The sequence below is a fragment of the Platalea leucorodia genome, assembly GCF_965183815.1.
Source record: "Platalea leucorodia genome assembly, chromosome: 4".
NCBI lineage: Eukaryota > Metazoa > Chordata > Aves > Pelecaniformes > Threskiornithidae > Platalea > Platalea leucorodia.
The window spans coordinates 16,156,718-16,171,326 of record NC_138826.1 but is presented as its reverse complement, the minus strand read 5'-3'; the positions used below and the strand labels follow the sequence as shown (position 1 = coordinate 16,171,326).

The 14,609-nt window shown below is 45.5% G+C and overlaps 1 protein-coding gene across 1 annotated transcript in view; it reads left to right on the top strand.

Annotated features, from left to right (window-relative positions):
* Positions 1 to 12,861: 12,861 nt before the first annotated feature.
* Positions 12,862 to 14,609, top strand: part of FBXW4 (F-box and WD repeat domain containing 4) — a 62,606-nt gene continuing 60,858 nt past the window's right edge. Inside the window, 2 exon segments of the mRNA XM_082309933.1 lie at positions 12,862 to 13,025; positions 13,028 to 13,223. Of these exon segments, the coding sequence (XP_082166059.1) occupies positions 12,890 to 13,025; positions 13,028 to 13,223 (332 nt within the window). The 5' untranslated portion in view covers positions 12,862 to 12,889.

The following is a 14,609-nucleotide window of genomic DNA, read 5'->3' as shown; positions in this document are numbered from 1 at the left end:
CGGGATGCTTGCCGGTGGAGGAAGGCTGCAGGAGGAGGAGGGGGTCTAGCGGTGATGCTGAAAGCAGGGCCGTGTTTCCAACCAGGGAAGCAAGCTAATGCTTCGCCAGGAGGCCCTGCAAGTGACTCTGCTCCTGGGACACTGCAACTGTGTCAAGAGATGGATGGCCTGCAAGAGCCAGTGGATGTGCTCATTGCATGGGGAAAAAATTTTGCACTGAAAGATGCAGCAGAGCCATGCTAAGATGGATGAACTGAGTTTAATTTGCTTCAGAGACTTCCTCCAAGGGACAGTCAGTGGCCTGTGTACCTGCACTTGTACTGGGCAGGCCAGTTTTAATCCTGTCATCTAGATCGTTCTCCCAATAGCGTTCAAAGCCATCAATCACCACGGTGCCAAATCCATAGCTGTTTGCTGTCTCGTGCTTGAGTCTGATCCCATTCTGGCTGCATGGCAATGCTCTATAACCACTGCATGCACAGGCCGGTGGGCCTGATCCACAGCTTCTTAAACCTAATGGGAGCTTTTGCACTGATTTCCCTGGCTTTTGGATTCTCTGTTAGTGCACAGAGGGCTCCGTTCAAGGAAGCAGGTGCAGTTTTAGTGAAAAGCCTTCTCGGAGCTCTTGGGAATGCCGTAAATTTTCTCTGCTGATAATGTGAGATGAAATGTCTTGTAGGGAGACAGATGAGTCTCGGCTGCATGTTCTTTCTTACAGCCCGTAGTTGCACTGATGCCATGGATGCACACACGGGTACAAGATTATTTGGGAGAGGGAAGGTTGTGGGATTGGGATGCAAGAGGATCACAGATCATTTTAGGCCAAACCCAAAGACTGTTTAAATCAATGCAAAGCCCCTCGTTAGCCTGGGTGAGCACAGAGGTATTTGTTTTAGAAGCTGAGTAACAAACTGGGATGTTTCAGGGCACAGGAATGGGAAGGCAAACGACTCTGGCTGCGCTCTGCAGAAAGCAGCAGACGGATATTTTCCAAGGCAACTTTTGAAAGGAAGGTTAAATTTCTCAAAGATAAGGAGAGCTCCAGTGAGCTGGAATGCATTGCAACCCCCCCCCCCCCCCAGCTCATCCTACGATAACAGCTGTTGTGTTGGAAACCTAATGCTGATGAAAGAGTTAAAGGCTGGTTGATGGGCAATATCGGTGACACACCTCTGAATTGAGCATACTCCTGGAGTGAGACTGCGGACTGGTGTTACTCAATGAATAGAGGCCACTCCAAGGGAGTTTTTCCTTGAATAGAATGGGGTCAGGGAGCCGCTTTGGGGAACAATGGTTGCCACCGGCTAGCTGAATTTCTTACAATCACACACCATACCCCCTGATCAAATAGCTCCTTTGTCAGTCTGATATAAAAACATGTCATACAATGATGATCTGGAAGAATGACAAGAGCTGGCCTTTCAAAGAGATCAGAAGGGCTTGTTTCACACAAAAAGAGCCCCCATCAGAGTCAAGACAGAAAAAAAATGGAGAATAAAAGGGGGTGAATGGAAACAAACAGCAATAACAACAACAACAGAAAAGAGGGCAAGTTGGAAACTTGGGTCTGGCTTGTTTCACAGCATCCCATGGCTGCAGCAGCGCAGCACGGTCGAGTTGAATCTCTTTCGGTATGGACGTGGATGTCAGATTGCGCTGCCATTGGGTTCCCATTGTCATTCTGCACTGGGACAGAAGAAATTGCTGGATGGGAAAAGGTCACTTGGCCCAACGAATCATCTCCCCCCCCCGAAAGTGTCTCAACACCATCTCTGCTTTCTCACTGTAGTTCTCTCCTCTGCCTTTCTAATACAATGTTCGTCTGCTGCCTTTATGCTCCTGTACAAAGTTCAGATTGCTCAGAAGGCTATTCTTGTCCATCTGCTCGTATGAGCGGGAAAATGTCTTTATTCTCCCCCCTTCCCTTGTTAGCTTTCATATTTTTTGTTTCTTGGAGCATGTACGCTGTTTTCAAACCTCTTCCCAGGATTTTCAGGGACATAATTGAGAGTCTGGATGGAGAGAAAGAGTTTGTCCCCAGAGAATGTTTTAAGATGGCTACTTCCAGGGGAACTGCATTCCTACAGTATCTATCGCAGGAGTCCCAAGAGATGGCATTTACACACAATCATGACAATTATTTGCAAGCAAGCTAGAAAAGTTCAGCAGTCCTGGAAGTGGGCAACTAGAGCTGCCAGGCAGTTTCAGCACCTACAAGTGTTTGAAAAAGCTTATATTCAGATTTTAATCTTGTATAAAATAAGGAGTCAGAACAGTCAGAAGAAACCGTAGCCTGTAAGAGACTGAGCTCTTGGGAAACTGCTCCTGAAAATACACCCACAACAGTGACAGTGCACTGAAGCTTTGCTCCATGTTTAAGTTTTTTTACTTTTTTTTCTCTTTTTATCACAGCGTTGTTTTTCTTAAAAAAAAAAAAAAAAAAAAAAGAAGAAAACAGTGCTAGAACTTCTAGGAGACCGTTACGTTTGTATGATTAAGCGCGCTAATCAGGAGGTACCTCACAGTAGAGATAACTAACTTTAACCACTTTCATTTATGCTCTAAGACAAATATCTATTATCGTCTAAGATTTCCTCATTGTACAATACTTTATTTGCCCTTTTCTCCAATTTTGTATAGAATCTGTTATACTGCATGTTACTCAGCATATATTCATTTATAGGAAAAACACTTGGTAAACTGTATTTACACAATACACTTTATTAAATACAGAGAGTATTTACAAACACACCACACCCCCCCCCCCCATACCGACATGTATAAACCAAATAAAATTGTTGCTGACCTGAATGGCTGAGCTCTTCAATGCCTTTACCTAAAAGTCTGTATTGCACAAAATTAGGGTCATAATTAATCACCTCTTCTCCTGAAACATAGCTCTGAAAAGCTGTGCAGCTGGCTGAAAATAATTAGGCCACATTCTGAGTGCGGCCGAAATAAAGATACTTAGAATGTACTGGTTACAAATCTCTGGTAGGCTAGGTTGCAAAGCAATTACTAGATACTACCAGTGTATTTGAGGTGGTAGAGGAAAAACAGCCCATGCTGTGTTGTGCTGACTGTGAAATGATTTGGAATTGTAGTATTAAAGCTCCTGTCGCAGCAAGGTAGTGCAAAAGGCAGGTGAGTTGCAACACGTGTAGTGTTAAGAGTCAGAAGCTACACACTGAAAACAGTATTTAAGCTCCTAAATAAAATGACATTTCCAGTGGTGTTGAGGACCCAAGAGCTCTGCTTGACTTTCACAGATACTCAGCAGGCAGTGACAGACAGACAGACAACCAACTTTGTGTTTGTCAATCTGGAAGGCAGGTTTTAGCGCAACGGTTTGTATTTAGGATTGCTCCAGCTGGAAGCTGCGGGTAGCACAGAAGGTGACAATTCAGTTCTTAAATGGGATGTACCCCCCCTGGGACTGGGTGACAGATGACATGACCTGAACTGAACGCCTCGTAAGTGGTGAGCGGGTTTCTGCACTGCTGGTTTTGCTCCAGCTATTGTTAAAGCATATCAAGACCTCGCCATTTTGTGGTCAGCTGGGGCTACATGAGAAGAAGCTCTTGGCATGCCGTTATCTTCTGACTGGACTTTGCAAGTCCAGTTTGACTGGGAGAGTGTTGATGTTTTTTTAGGGCAAGCTATAAAATGCCCCCCCTGGAGCTCAGGCCTGCTGGGTGCTGGTGATAACCTGCAACTTTGCAACACCTTTATTTTTCTTGCTTAAACAGTTTTGCAGTGGTGGTGTTTGGCTTTCACTGGACATTTCTGTTCTGTGGTTAGTCTTGATTGCTGGGTTTTCTTTATTATGGAAGTTCTGGATAGGCCAGGTGGATAATTTTTGTGTCGTCTTTGGGTGATACCCTGCTTCGATGTAAAGCAGCGTAATTCTGTTAAACGCAGTGAAACTGTTGTTTACCGCAACCTCACATCTGGCCCTGAGACCCTGGACAACTCAGGGAAAGAAAAAAATATGTTAAGGGAACACTAACTGCATAATTAACTATTCCAAAGGTTGGAAGGCATAGAAGTCAGGTTGCATGCACATCTTAATTCTGTCCCTTTGTCAACAGGTGCTATGATCAAAATTTAAGTGACACTTCCACCTTCTTCGGGCTGCTGGCTCTGCTGTGCTGAATCTCGCCTGTTCAAATTTCCAGTCAACCTTCTTGCATTCTCCTCTGGTTCTTACCCTGCAGTTATAACCTCAGTATTGGGAGCAAGCCTGGAAAATTTCAGAATGAAAACTGAAACCTTCCAAAAGGTAGGAGCAAATAAAAAACAGAGGATATTAATATAGCAACAGCTGGACTTCAGCTTTAATAACGTATATTTTTTAGAGCACGTAGCAATTCAGATCAGATACAGGTATTTCTGCGCACTTCTGTTAAATCAGGCCTCTCGCCAATAACACAATGAGAGGCTGGTACACTATATTAAAATATTAGTTACCAAGCCCCTTTCTTTTGACGGGTCTACTAAAGATACTTCAAATGGATATGTGAGAATTGATCAAAGATTCTGCAGGTTGTTGCCACTGCTCACTGGGCATTTCAAACCAAAGACGAACCTGACTCCCATGAAAAAGATACTGTGTTTTTACAAGCAATAAAAAACCACTGGTCACTTGATTGCTATGGGGATGGATATAACTAAACTGGGCTTTCTTAAGGCAGAGAGCACGATCTAAGAGAAACAAAAAAAGACATGGGAGAGGGAGGAGAGAGAGAGAGAGAGAGAGCTGAATTGATTTCAGTCTGTTCAGGTCTAGCTGGAAAACACAATGCAGCGAAACAGTCCCTTAGTCGGCAAGCTTCTTTTCCCAGGTTTTTCCCATGGTTTGAAGTGGAGAGGGAGGGATGGTATTAGAAAAAGTGTGTGTGAGAGAGAGAGAGAAGGCTGTAGGGAAGGCAGAGAGATGAGAGACATCATTTGGAAGGGTGCAAAATAGTCCATTCCTTCTGGGGAGTGGAAAACTTTGATGTCCGTGTCTCTGGTTTTAAAGTGGCAGTGTCAGGTTCAGGCTGAAAGGCCCTGGTATTCGAATCTTTGTCTGTGCTTGCGCTTGGGACTTTGCCTGTGCACACACCTGCACAGCCAAACACCTGCTAGGGCACCCACGCAGCAAATGGGCCCTGCACCTCTGAGCGGGTGACAGAAAATAAGCAAGTAGATGGCTTCACTGATTCCTTGTACAGAAGCTCATGCTGAAAAAAAAGCACATTTGTATGTTTGTGTGCATGGAAAGAGAGATAAGCAACAGGAAAAAGTGCTGTGGGCTTTACCCCTTTTAAAAAGCTATTCTCTTCCTGGCATTACTAATGCAGTTATAAGGCTCAGAGCGTGTTACAAGGCTCACAACGTCTAAACAGACGAAGACACACAGTTACAGGTAAGGAGAATAATCTATGAGGAGCATTGTGATTTGTCAGTCATCGCATACTAGCAAATTCTGTTTCAAGAGTCACAGGTGATGTCTGTAAGTCAGAAGCCCTTTCTCCTCTGCAGGGTCATGGGCATCTTGCACAGCCTGGCTGTTTTGTCCTTTGAGATGCATTTCAATATAACGCTACTAATGATTCAGACACACTAACAATGATAAGTCCACTGCAAGCCTGGAGGAAAAGAGAAAGAATAGGACCAAATTTATCACTTGTGGCACTCAAGTGAATTCTGCTAAGAGTTGATCCAGAATGCAAGTGGCTCTTCTCCATTCCTCCCTTCCAAGAGCAGAAAGGTTTGCACTCATGGTGGAGCTGAGAGGGCTCGTGCTCTGCAGGGCAGCAAGCTAATCTGACTGGAATCTGCACCCAGAAATTGCAGCAGGCATTAACAGGCTGCAAGAGCAGGTATTTGAGAATTATGCAGAGTTTCAGACCAAGCCAACGACAGATGTAAATGTTACTGTGATGGTCTTGGACTGTGAGGTCTCGGTTTCTAGCAAGAATAGAAGCATATGTGCATGGGGTGGCTTGTGGGTCCTGATGGGAGACAGACAATGGATCAATTTATGTTCAATTGACAGACCTCCTTTACTGGAGGGGGAGATTTTGACTTGAATCCCTGGAATGTCGGCATTTTCCTTCCCAATACTCATTTTCAGTTTAAATAGATAGAGTGAAAGGCCTATTTTCATGGCAGGTGGGCTAGAGAAGGGAGGTTTTAATGACTCTCTATTCTTGGATTTATAATCTGACACGCTGTACGCACATGTGTTTGTCACAAAACTGTGTGAGGTGCCCACCACCCATCCATGCATTGTCCAGCAGATGTTAAAGCCATCAAGTGTGTTTGCTTCCAGTTCCAAAGGAAAACATTCTCTATTTTGAGATGTGGGATTTTTTTTTTTAAACTGGTCTAAACAAACAAACAAAAATAGTCTTGGAGAGGTAGGGCTTACATGATCATAAGAAACCTGTGTAAATGAGGATCTAAGGCCTGTTCCCTGACCCATAAACTGGGTTAGTAATTAGTTGTTCCTGCAGTTTGTTGTTGTCGTCACAAAACCCGAGGTTAGGCTGAGGACTATTTAAAAATCACGTGCATTAGCAGTATGGGATATCTAAACATACACTTACTGCAGTGACAGAGCATTAGTTGGTCCTTATAATAATACCTGAGAGCCTGCAGTCACAGCAGCGGTCATGTCATGCGAGGTACTGCAGCAGCGTGGAAAGCATAGTGCTTTCCCCAAGGGGTTCACAGCCGAAGACCCCAAACCTACAGATGAATCTGCTCAGTGGGACCTTGCACTCGCGAGGTGCTCCATTGCAGGACGAGGACCTACAGTGTATGGGCAGGGGGATACCTTACTCTATATTTTTTTATATACATGTGTGCTTCATTAATAAGAGGATAGAGGGTAAAATTTGCCTTATGGCTTGGCATAAGCTGAACTGAACAGAAATAAAGGCTGTTTCTAGCACCAACCGGATTCCTGTTGCTGCACTATAAATCTCTCAACTTCAGATTGATGAATTCTGTGTTTCAGTCATGAGATAAAGCAGAATTAGCCAGTGAGAAATGAAAAATGGCAGCCTCCTGACTGAGAAATCCTACTGTGCAAGAAAGGCCTACTAGTGAAATGTTGCCTCCAGCTGTAGGGGAAGAGAGAAGGAAGCCTAGAACTCTAGTAATTCTGCAAATTTGTAATTGTCGCAGGTAATTAGGCTCTGTCTTGGTTGCCTGGTCAAGGCAGACCCAAAACTGCTTGTAGGATTAGGTTTGCTCACTTCCATTGAGCAAATTATCACCTTGTAAGTGACATGACAGTGGAGCATCCTCCAAGAGCAAGGGACCCCTCCGTACCCACGGGCACGTGATGAGTCAGGACACTGCCAGACTCGCTCACGGCAGGCGAGAACTGCACGAAGCAGCCATGTAGGTGGAAGGCAGATGCAGGATGAAACACTATCATAGTCACCGCTACACCGAGGATACTCCTACATGGCTTTATAAACACTCCAAAAAGTTTTGGAACAACCTGTGGAATTAATGAAAACTGAGCTGAAAATCTCTAGAAACAACTTTGTAAGTCTTGATCTTGCTCTCAAAGAAGCCAGTGGATATTTGAATGTTTAGTTCCTCAGGCTTTAAGTATGAAAGGAAAAAGCCCCTAAAATATCTTCATAGGTAGCCCCTATAAAAGAACAAGATTCAAAAGCATTCCTTCAGGAGATCAAGGACGGTCCAGCCTTTGAAGCCTGGAGGATTGGGAAATTTAAAGATCTTTGTGGCAATCATATTGTGCCATTAGAAATCTACCATTTGGAATTGTAAAGCGTTTAAAAGGAATGATTCCAAATTCCACAGCTGTCTGGTGAGTGACAACTTGATGTGGCCTGGGGGGGAGGAAGAAGGCCATTGTTGGGAAAACAGCTAAAATGAACATTTTCTGAACAGATGCTTTAGATAATACTTTGATAAATGAGGCTAAAAACAAATAAAATATTCTGGGTGACTTCCAGAAAATAACAGATTAGTAAAACAAACAAACAAAACTCAAAATTCAAAGACAAGAAATAGGTATATGGCTGGTACTTAGCAAATAATAGAGGACTGTTCAAAATAAAACGAACAATAAACAGAGTCTGAACCAGCAAGATGAGACAATTCTGCTGGCTATGGGAGGTGATACATTTTTTTTTACTGCACTGCAGTTTTGCCAAGCAAGAGAGCTTCTGGAAGTCTCGGCTGTTCATTTTGATAGACTAAAATATTTGAGAATCCATTTTTATTGCCTTTTTTTCCAAACCATTCAAGCAGCTCAGCTGCTGATCAAAATACAAAAGCATTGCATGTGCCTAGCAAGTGGATAATGAAAGCGATCCCCTCACTTTAGTATCTTTGTCAGCAGAGTGTAGTGAGAAAAGTAAACAAACAGCATCGCTGATGACAAACTGATTTATGGAAGTGTTTGTTTTCATAATTTTCGGCATAATTATGACTAAAGGTCCCGATCCTGTGGCTGCTGAGAACCTTGTAAGGATGGCTGCTGGCTGGGTGCCCTTAGTACTCATTAAAAGCTCCTTGTAGATGTGGTTTGGAAGCACACAGAATAGGGTCTGTTGGGATTATTTTTAAGGGAAGTTTTTTCCTTGCCCTTTAACAGAACCCATTCCAAATAGCTTCTAATCCTGATTTCTTCTGGCAGACCTTTTATAGGTAAAACCAAATCAATATGTATAATTTGGGATAAAAAGGAGAAAATTTACCCCCAAATTCAGCATAACCTTTTAATTTTATCCTCTTTAATCCTTTGATAATTTTTGTGCTTCTCCTGCAGAAAAGCAATTTTGCTAATCACCTTTGTGCCAATCCCTGCATTCCTGACAATAGCGTGAACAGCTTCGATCAAGGTCTTTGATGTGGGAAAGACACACACACACATATAATCTGAAAACAATTCAGCTCCTTGGTTCTCAATGGTGAGCACTCTGCTTTAATAGAGTCCAAGTTCCGTGGAGGTTTCTAATCCTTTCTGCCAAACAGAAGAGACACAGTCAGGTAGCACACCTTATTCAGAAGTTAAAATAACATGTTACTTGCTCTCAGAGAAAATCAAAACAACTCAAGATCAAAAACAGATTCCGCCAACCCTAACGGGATAGACTTTCTACTCAGATAACTCTTGATCTAAGTGTGTAACAAGTAACCTGCTTTAATCCCTCAAAGCGATGGTGTTACAGATAAGTACTGTAGTAGCAGAGGAGGTGTCTTAAGTTTCAGAAATACACAAAAGCATTGGTTGGAAGGAAAAACAAAACAAAGAGCTGTCCACATGATTGTGTCCTTAGCTGGAAAGGTGTATTTGAGGGCACTGCAAAGAATAAAACCCCTTGAAGACAGCAAAAAAAAAATAAAAATTGACAGGCAGGTATTGAAATGGTGTTTCTTCCAAGCTGGATTTCATTGACTTACACTGTTAAAGCACAAGCTTTACAGGTATAAGCCCCCCAATTTTTAGCTTACAAACCCTGCAAGCCATGATGCTGGAATGGTCTGCTATATCAGCACTGAACCCTACCCCATTTTCTAGAGGTTCAGAGTGGTCATGGGCCATGAAAGGATTGGGATCTTTGACTGTAAGATTCGTGAAGGATGCATTATTGACTTTAGGATTATACCGCACTGAGCACCTGCACTGAGTCCTTTATTAGAGTATGAACAACGTAATGGAAACAGTCATGCTACACATACAGTTCTAGTAATGGTTCAGAATCTTCCTTGGTTCTCACTCCTGCAGACACCTACATACACACTTACTTCGGCATTGCTGGGAAGACTAGTGCCAGTGGGTTCTTAGCCTGTGATGCACAGCTTTGACAGCTCCACAGCAGTCACAGTAGCTGAAACCATGCCTGAGAACAAGTGTATGCAGTTGCAGGTCCATTTCTCTTAAAAAACCAAAGAAAATAATGGATGATATCTACGTTTTGGGCAAAGAATAATTACTGTTACTATGTTGTAAGGCAGTTATCCATACTAGAAATCAATACTACATTTAAGAGCAACATATCATGAATTTTTCTTCATATTACTCAGTGTCCCCTCTCTGGAGCATATTTGACCCTCTCTATGATTACTGCACGCAAATATATGTTTCATCTTAGCCAAATATTTCATAGTTGTTTATACCTTGAGAGCACTAAGGCCCCACTTCTACAGATGCACTTGTCCATACCTTGGTCCTGGTATCCCAGAGGGTCACACTGCACGTGTGACTTTGCACCCAGGCTCCTTCTGGACCGCACCAAGTAGTTTCCTTGGTAAAGTGGCACGGCCAAAGGCTGGAGACTATCGTACACTGGAATAGGGGCGTCACATAGTGCAGGGAGACATGGAGCATGCAGATGTAGCCTCCGTGGAGCAACACAGCCTAAGACCAGAAGGGACCCCTTTGACTGTCTTTTAGTCTGATATCCTGAGTTAGGACTAGCCAGGTCAATTCCTGGTTTAAGTTTTAGTAGTTGTGGTCTAGCCAGGCTCTCTCTCTAGGGAAAAAATCCCCACTTGATACTGTTTTTTTAAAAAATCCAGTAATGGTGAATCTACCATAAATCTTGATAAGCTGTTTCAACAGTTAATTTTCTTCACTACAAAAGCACGCTTTATTTATGAATTTGTTTCCCCATCACCTTCTGTCAAGAGATCTTATCTCTTTGTCTGCTAAATAGAAGACCCTGGTATTACCAGATTTTTCTTCCTGTTTCAGTGCTTGTAAGGTATGATCACCTCGCACCTTAACCTTCTCTTTAGAAAGCTAAATAGACTGAGCACTTTGGGTCTCACTATAAAACATGTTTGACAGTCCTGTAATCATTCTTACTACTCTTCTTTGAAACTCCTCTAGTTTTTCAACATCCTTCTTGAAACATTGGCTCGACAAATTATTTCCAAAGCAGTCACAACAGAGTCAAAAACAGAGGTAAAAGAACCTCCCGGCTCTTGTTTGTTTCCCAGGACAGCACTAGCCCTTTGGTCACAGCACTGCAGAAGGAGCTCACGTTCAGCTGATTATTCATCTTAATGAAGTCTTTACGGAATTGCAGCTTTGCAGGATAGAGTTACACCCTTTCAGTGTGACCTACATTCTTTGTTCCTAGATGTGAGACTTTACATTTGGCTTGATTGAAATACATACGATTTGATTATGCCTAAACTTAACATAGGGTTAGGCAGGCATAAGCACCCGTTGCCTCTTGCACCTTCTAGAAAGCTTTGCTGCTAATGATTTCAAATTTTTTTTTCAGGTTGCTAGTAAAAATATTAAATAATGTAGAGTCCATAAGCTGTCTCTGTGGGATCCCATTAGAGAAAGACCAACTTGATAATAAACCTGTCTTTACAATAACAATTTAAGACGGAGAAGTCATTCAGTTTTTAATAAATTTAATGTTTCAGACATTGCCAAAGTCTATTACAAAAGAGGTATGTTTAATGTCATCAAAAAGATATTAAGTTGATATAAAACTGTATTCACACAAAGTTTCCATAATCTCATGTTAAGCAAAATTTGTTATATTACCTCCCTTTCCATTGGCTACTTAAGTCCTGTACCAGATGTGCTGTTATTTCACCTGAGCTCAAACTTAGGTTGAGAAATTTTTAATTACTTGGGCCATCTGATTCACTCATTATAAATTCTGGAACTTCCCTGACTTCCAGGGTGTATTGAAACTTGGTGTAAATGGATCAGACAGTTCCTCGGCCAGCAGTTTTGAACCTCTCAAATACAAGGCTTCCAGAGTTGGTGATTTAGTTGTATGAATATTTGAGTGCTTGAGATTACACAGACAAGATGACCTTCTGGAACAGGATGCAAGTACTGTCTAAAGGCCTCTATGCTATGGTAACCTCATTATATGCTGAAATTTATTTTCCTACTCTACTGTGCAAAAAGAGATGTAGACTGTGGTGGGTAAGCGATACCTGTTCAAAGCATTCTAGGCAGATGATGAACTTCTTATAATTTATCTATTTTTTAATTTTGAAGGAGGAGTTTTCCCAAGCATTTCGGGCTTCTGTAGAGTGGAAAGTACTATAAGAAAGAATAACACAACACTAGACTCATATTTCCCTGCTCCACTGTCTGTGGAGGGCCACTTTGCCATTTTGGACCAGAATCCTTCTGCGTTGTCAGTACTCCAGGCTCCTGTGGATGGCAACAATGACTCAGTTATTATGAACTGTTCTTTCGTGGCGGTGAGCTTGTATATACGTACACACATGTGTGAAGTGCAAGCACTTTTCAGCCCCTGCTCTGTGGAGCCCTGGAAGGGGGAATGGACTGCATCGAAGGGTCCCGGTGAAAAGCCAGCCTTAAATCCACTGCAGCGGGGCCGGCTCTTACGTGGGGAAGACCCTTTCTTTTACGTGGCCCAGGAATTTGGGAGTGTTGAAAACTGCTGTGCAGCACCAGATGACCCCTGCTGTCACTGCGTGGGTGACAGGCGCTCCTGACCCTGCTCAAGGATAATTAATGAGCATTAATCACCTTGCTGCTCACCCTCCTCTGTAGGGGTGCAGTGCCTAGCTGGGCTTGCTCCAGGTGGTGGAGCAGATGCCCTGGTTACCTGGGATCACCGTCCCCACCGTTAATTATTCACGTTATTAACGAACACGTGGATCAGGTGATATTACTAATCCCAGCTCGGAAGAGCACGGACCCGTGCGCCGGGCCGCGGGGCGGGGGGGGCAGCTGCGGAGAGGGAGTCCCAGCGGCTCCCGTTAATGAATTAATTCGTTAACGAGGGTGGGCCCGGCGGCCCCGTGCCCCCTCCCGCCCCGGTAGCCGCCTCCTCCCCCGGAGGGGGGCAGTGACAGGCAGAGGCTCCGGCCCCATGTGACTGGGGAGCGGCTGCCCCCGTCCATGGCTTGGCCTCCCCCGGGCAGCAGCAGCTCCGGCTCCCGGGGAGGAGGGGCAGGAGCTGCTGCTCCATGGGGAGGAAGGGCAGCCCCCGATCCCCCCAGGCGGAGGGGGGATCCCGGGCCGCCTCCCCCCCCTCCTCCTCCCCCCCCTCCCCGCTCTGGGCCTTACCCGAGGAGCTGCTGCTCCTCATCTGCTCCTACCTGGACGCGCAGGCCTTGGGCCGCCTGGGCCAGGTCTGCCGCCGCCTGCGCTTCCTCAGTAGCCGCGATCTCCTCTGGAGGCGCATAGCCCGTGGCTGCCTCAACTCCGGCTTCACCCAGCTCGGCACCGACCTGTAAGCGCGGCCTTCCCGGCGGAAGGGCGGGGGGGAGGCGGCCGCGGCGGCTGGGAAAGGCCGGGGATGCTGCGGCCTAGCTGGTTGCTAAGGGGCGTTCTGCGCTCCTGGCGTAGTCGCTAAGGGGGGCTCCCCGCTGCCGTGAGGGGGCGGAGGGAAGGGGGAGGCTATTCTGGAAGCGCGGCTGCGCCGTCTTTAGTCTGCGCCAAGAGGGGCGGCGAGGGCAGAGGAAGGGCCGCAGCGCCGGGCCGCCCCTGGGAGGGGAGGGACCGCGTGTGGAGGCCCCGGGGTGGTGGGCCCTGGCCCCGGGGTGGTGGGCCCTGGCCCCGGCTCTGCCCAGGAGGGTTGGGGGTTGCAGGCAGGCGCTTCTTGTTTCCGCGAGGAAGCAGGCGAGTATGGCGGGGGCTTCCCGGGCCCCCTCAGCGCCAGGCCTGGCGGGAGCGGCCCTCAAGTGTTGGGGCCTGAGGCCCTCTCCAGATCGGCTCGGTCCCCCAGCCTCCGAACAAAACACATAGGGTTCAAGCTAGGGGAGGTGGGAATGTGAGGAAAGGGACAGAGCCGCCGTGTGCAGCTGGGGTGCCCACGCTCCCTCTCTGCTTCTGAGCAATGGCCTCTGCCATGGTCTCAAAGATGCCTCAGAGAATAAGCTGCAAGGGAGCAAGGCCTGGGCTGGTGTCTTGGGGAAAGGCTGGAGAGTGGGCTTATGTATGTTATTAGGCACAAGAGCCTTCATGGCAGGGAGCCCCAGGAATACATGCTGCTTAGATTCTCCTGCTCACAGAGCAGCTTGCTGGTATAGCTGGTGATGACTGTCACAGAGAAAGTGACTCTTGGATTCTTCGTGGCTTCTGGGTTTTAAAGTTTTGTGGATAGGGGTTGGTTTTCCCCACCCCCCCAGTTCAACAGCACATCATAGGTTAAGAATAGGTGTGAGCCTTCTTGGCTTTGCTGTGTGTGACACCAGCATCTTAGATGAAGTGCTTTTGGGGCTTGGGCCTTGGCAGTCGTTGGTAAGGATGCAAAGATTGCCTGTCTTCTTTCAAATTTGCTAGCGTACAAGGCACCACTTGAGGCAGCCACACAATGTGGGCTTTCCTTGCTCCCTTAAGGATCCCAAGAGCGTTTATGTTCTTAGGATCTATGGTTTCCCTTTAGCTGCCAGCCCAGGATCTTGTTTGTCATCCAGTGACTCAGTATTGTTTCCGTAAACACTGTGTTGACATGGGTCAAAAGAAAGGACATCAGGTTTTGAGGCCTATTTTGCTGTCTCATATTGTTATCTCATCAATAGCACAGACTTTAGAGAAATAATTATGGCTCCTGCTGTCAAGGATTTTCAGCACCACTAAAGTTCTGCTCCTGTGTTGGGCTTTCAGGACAGCATTT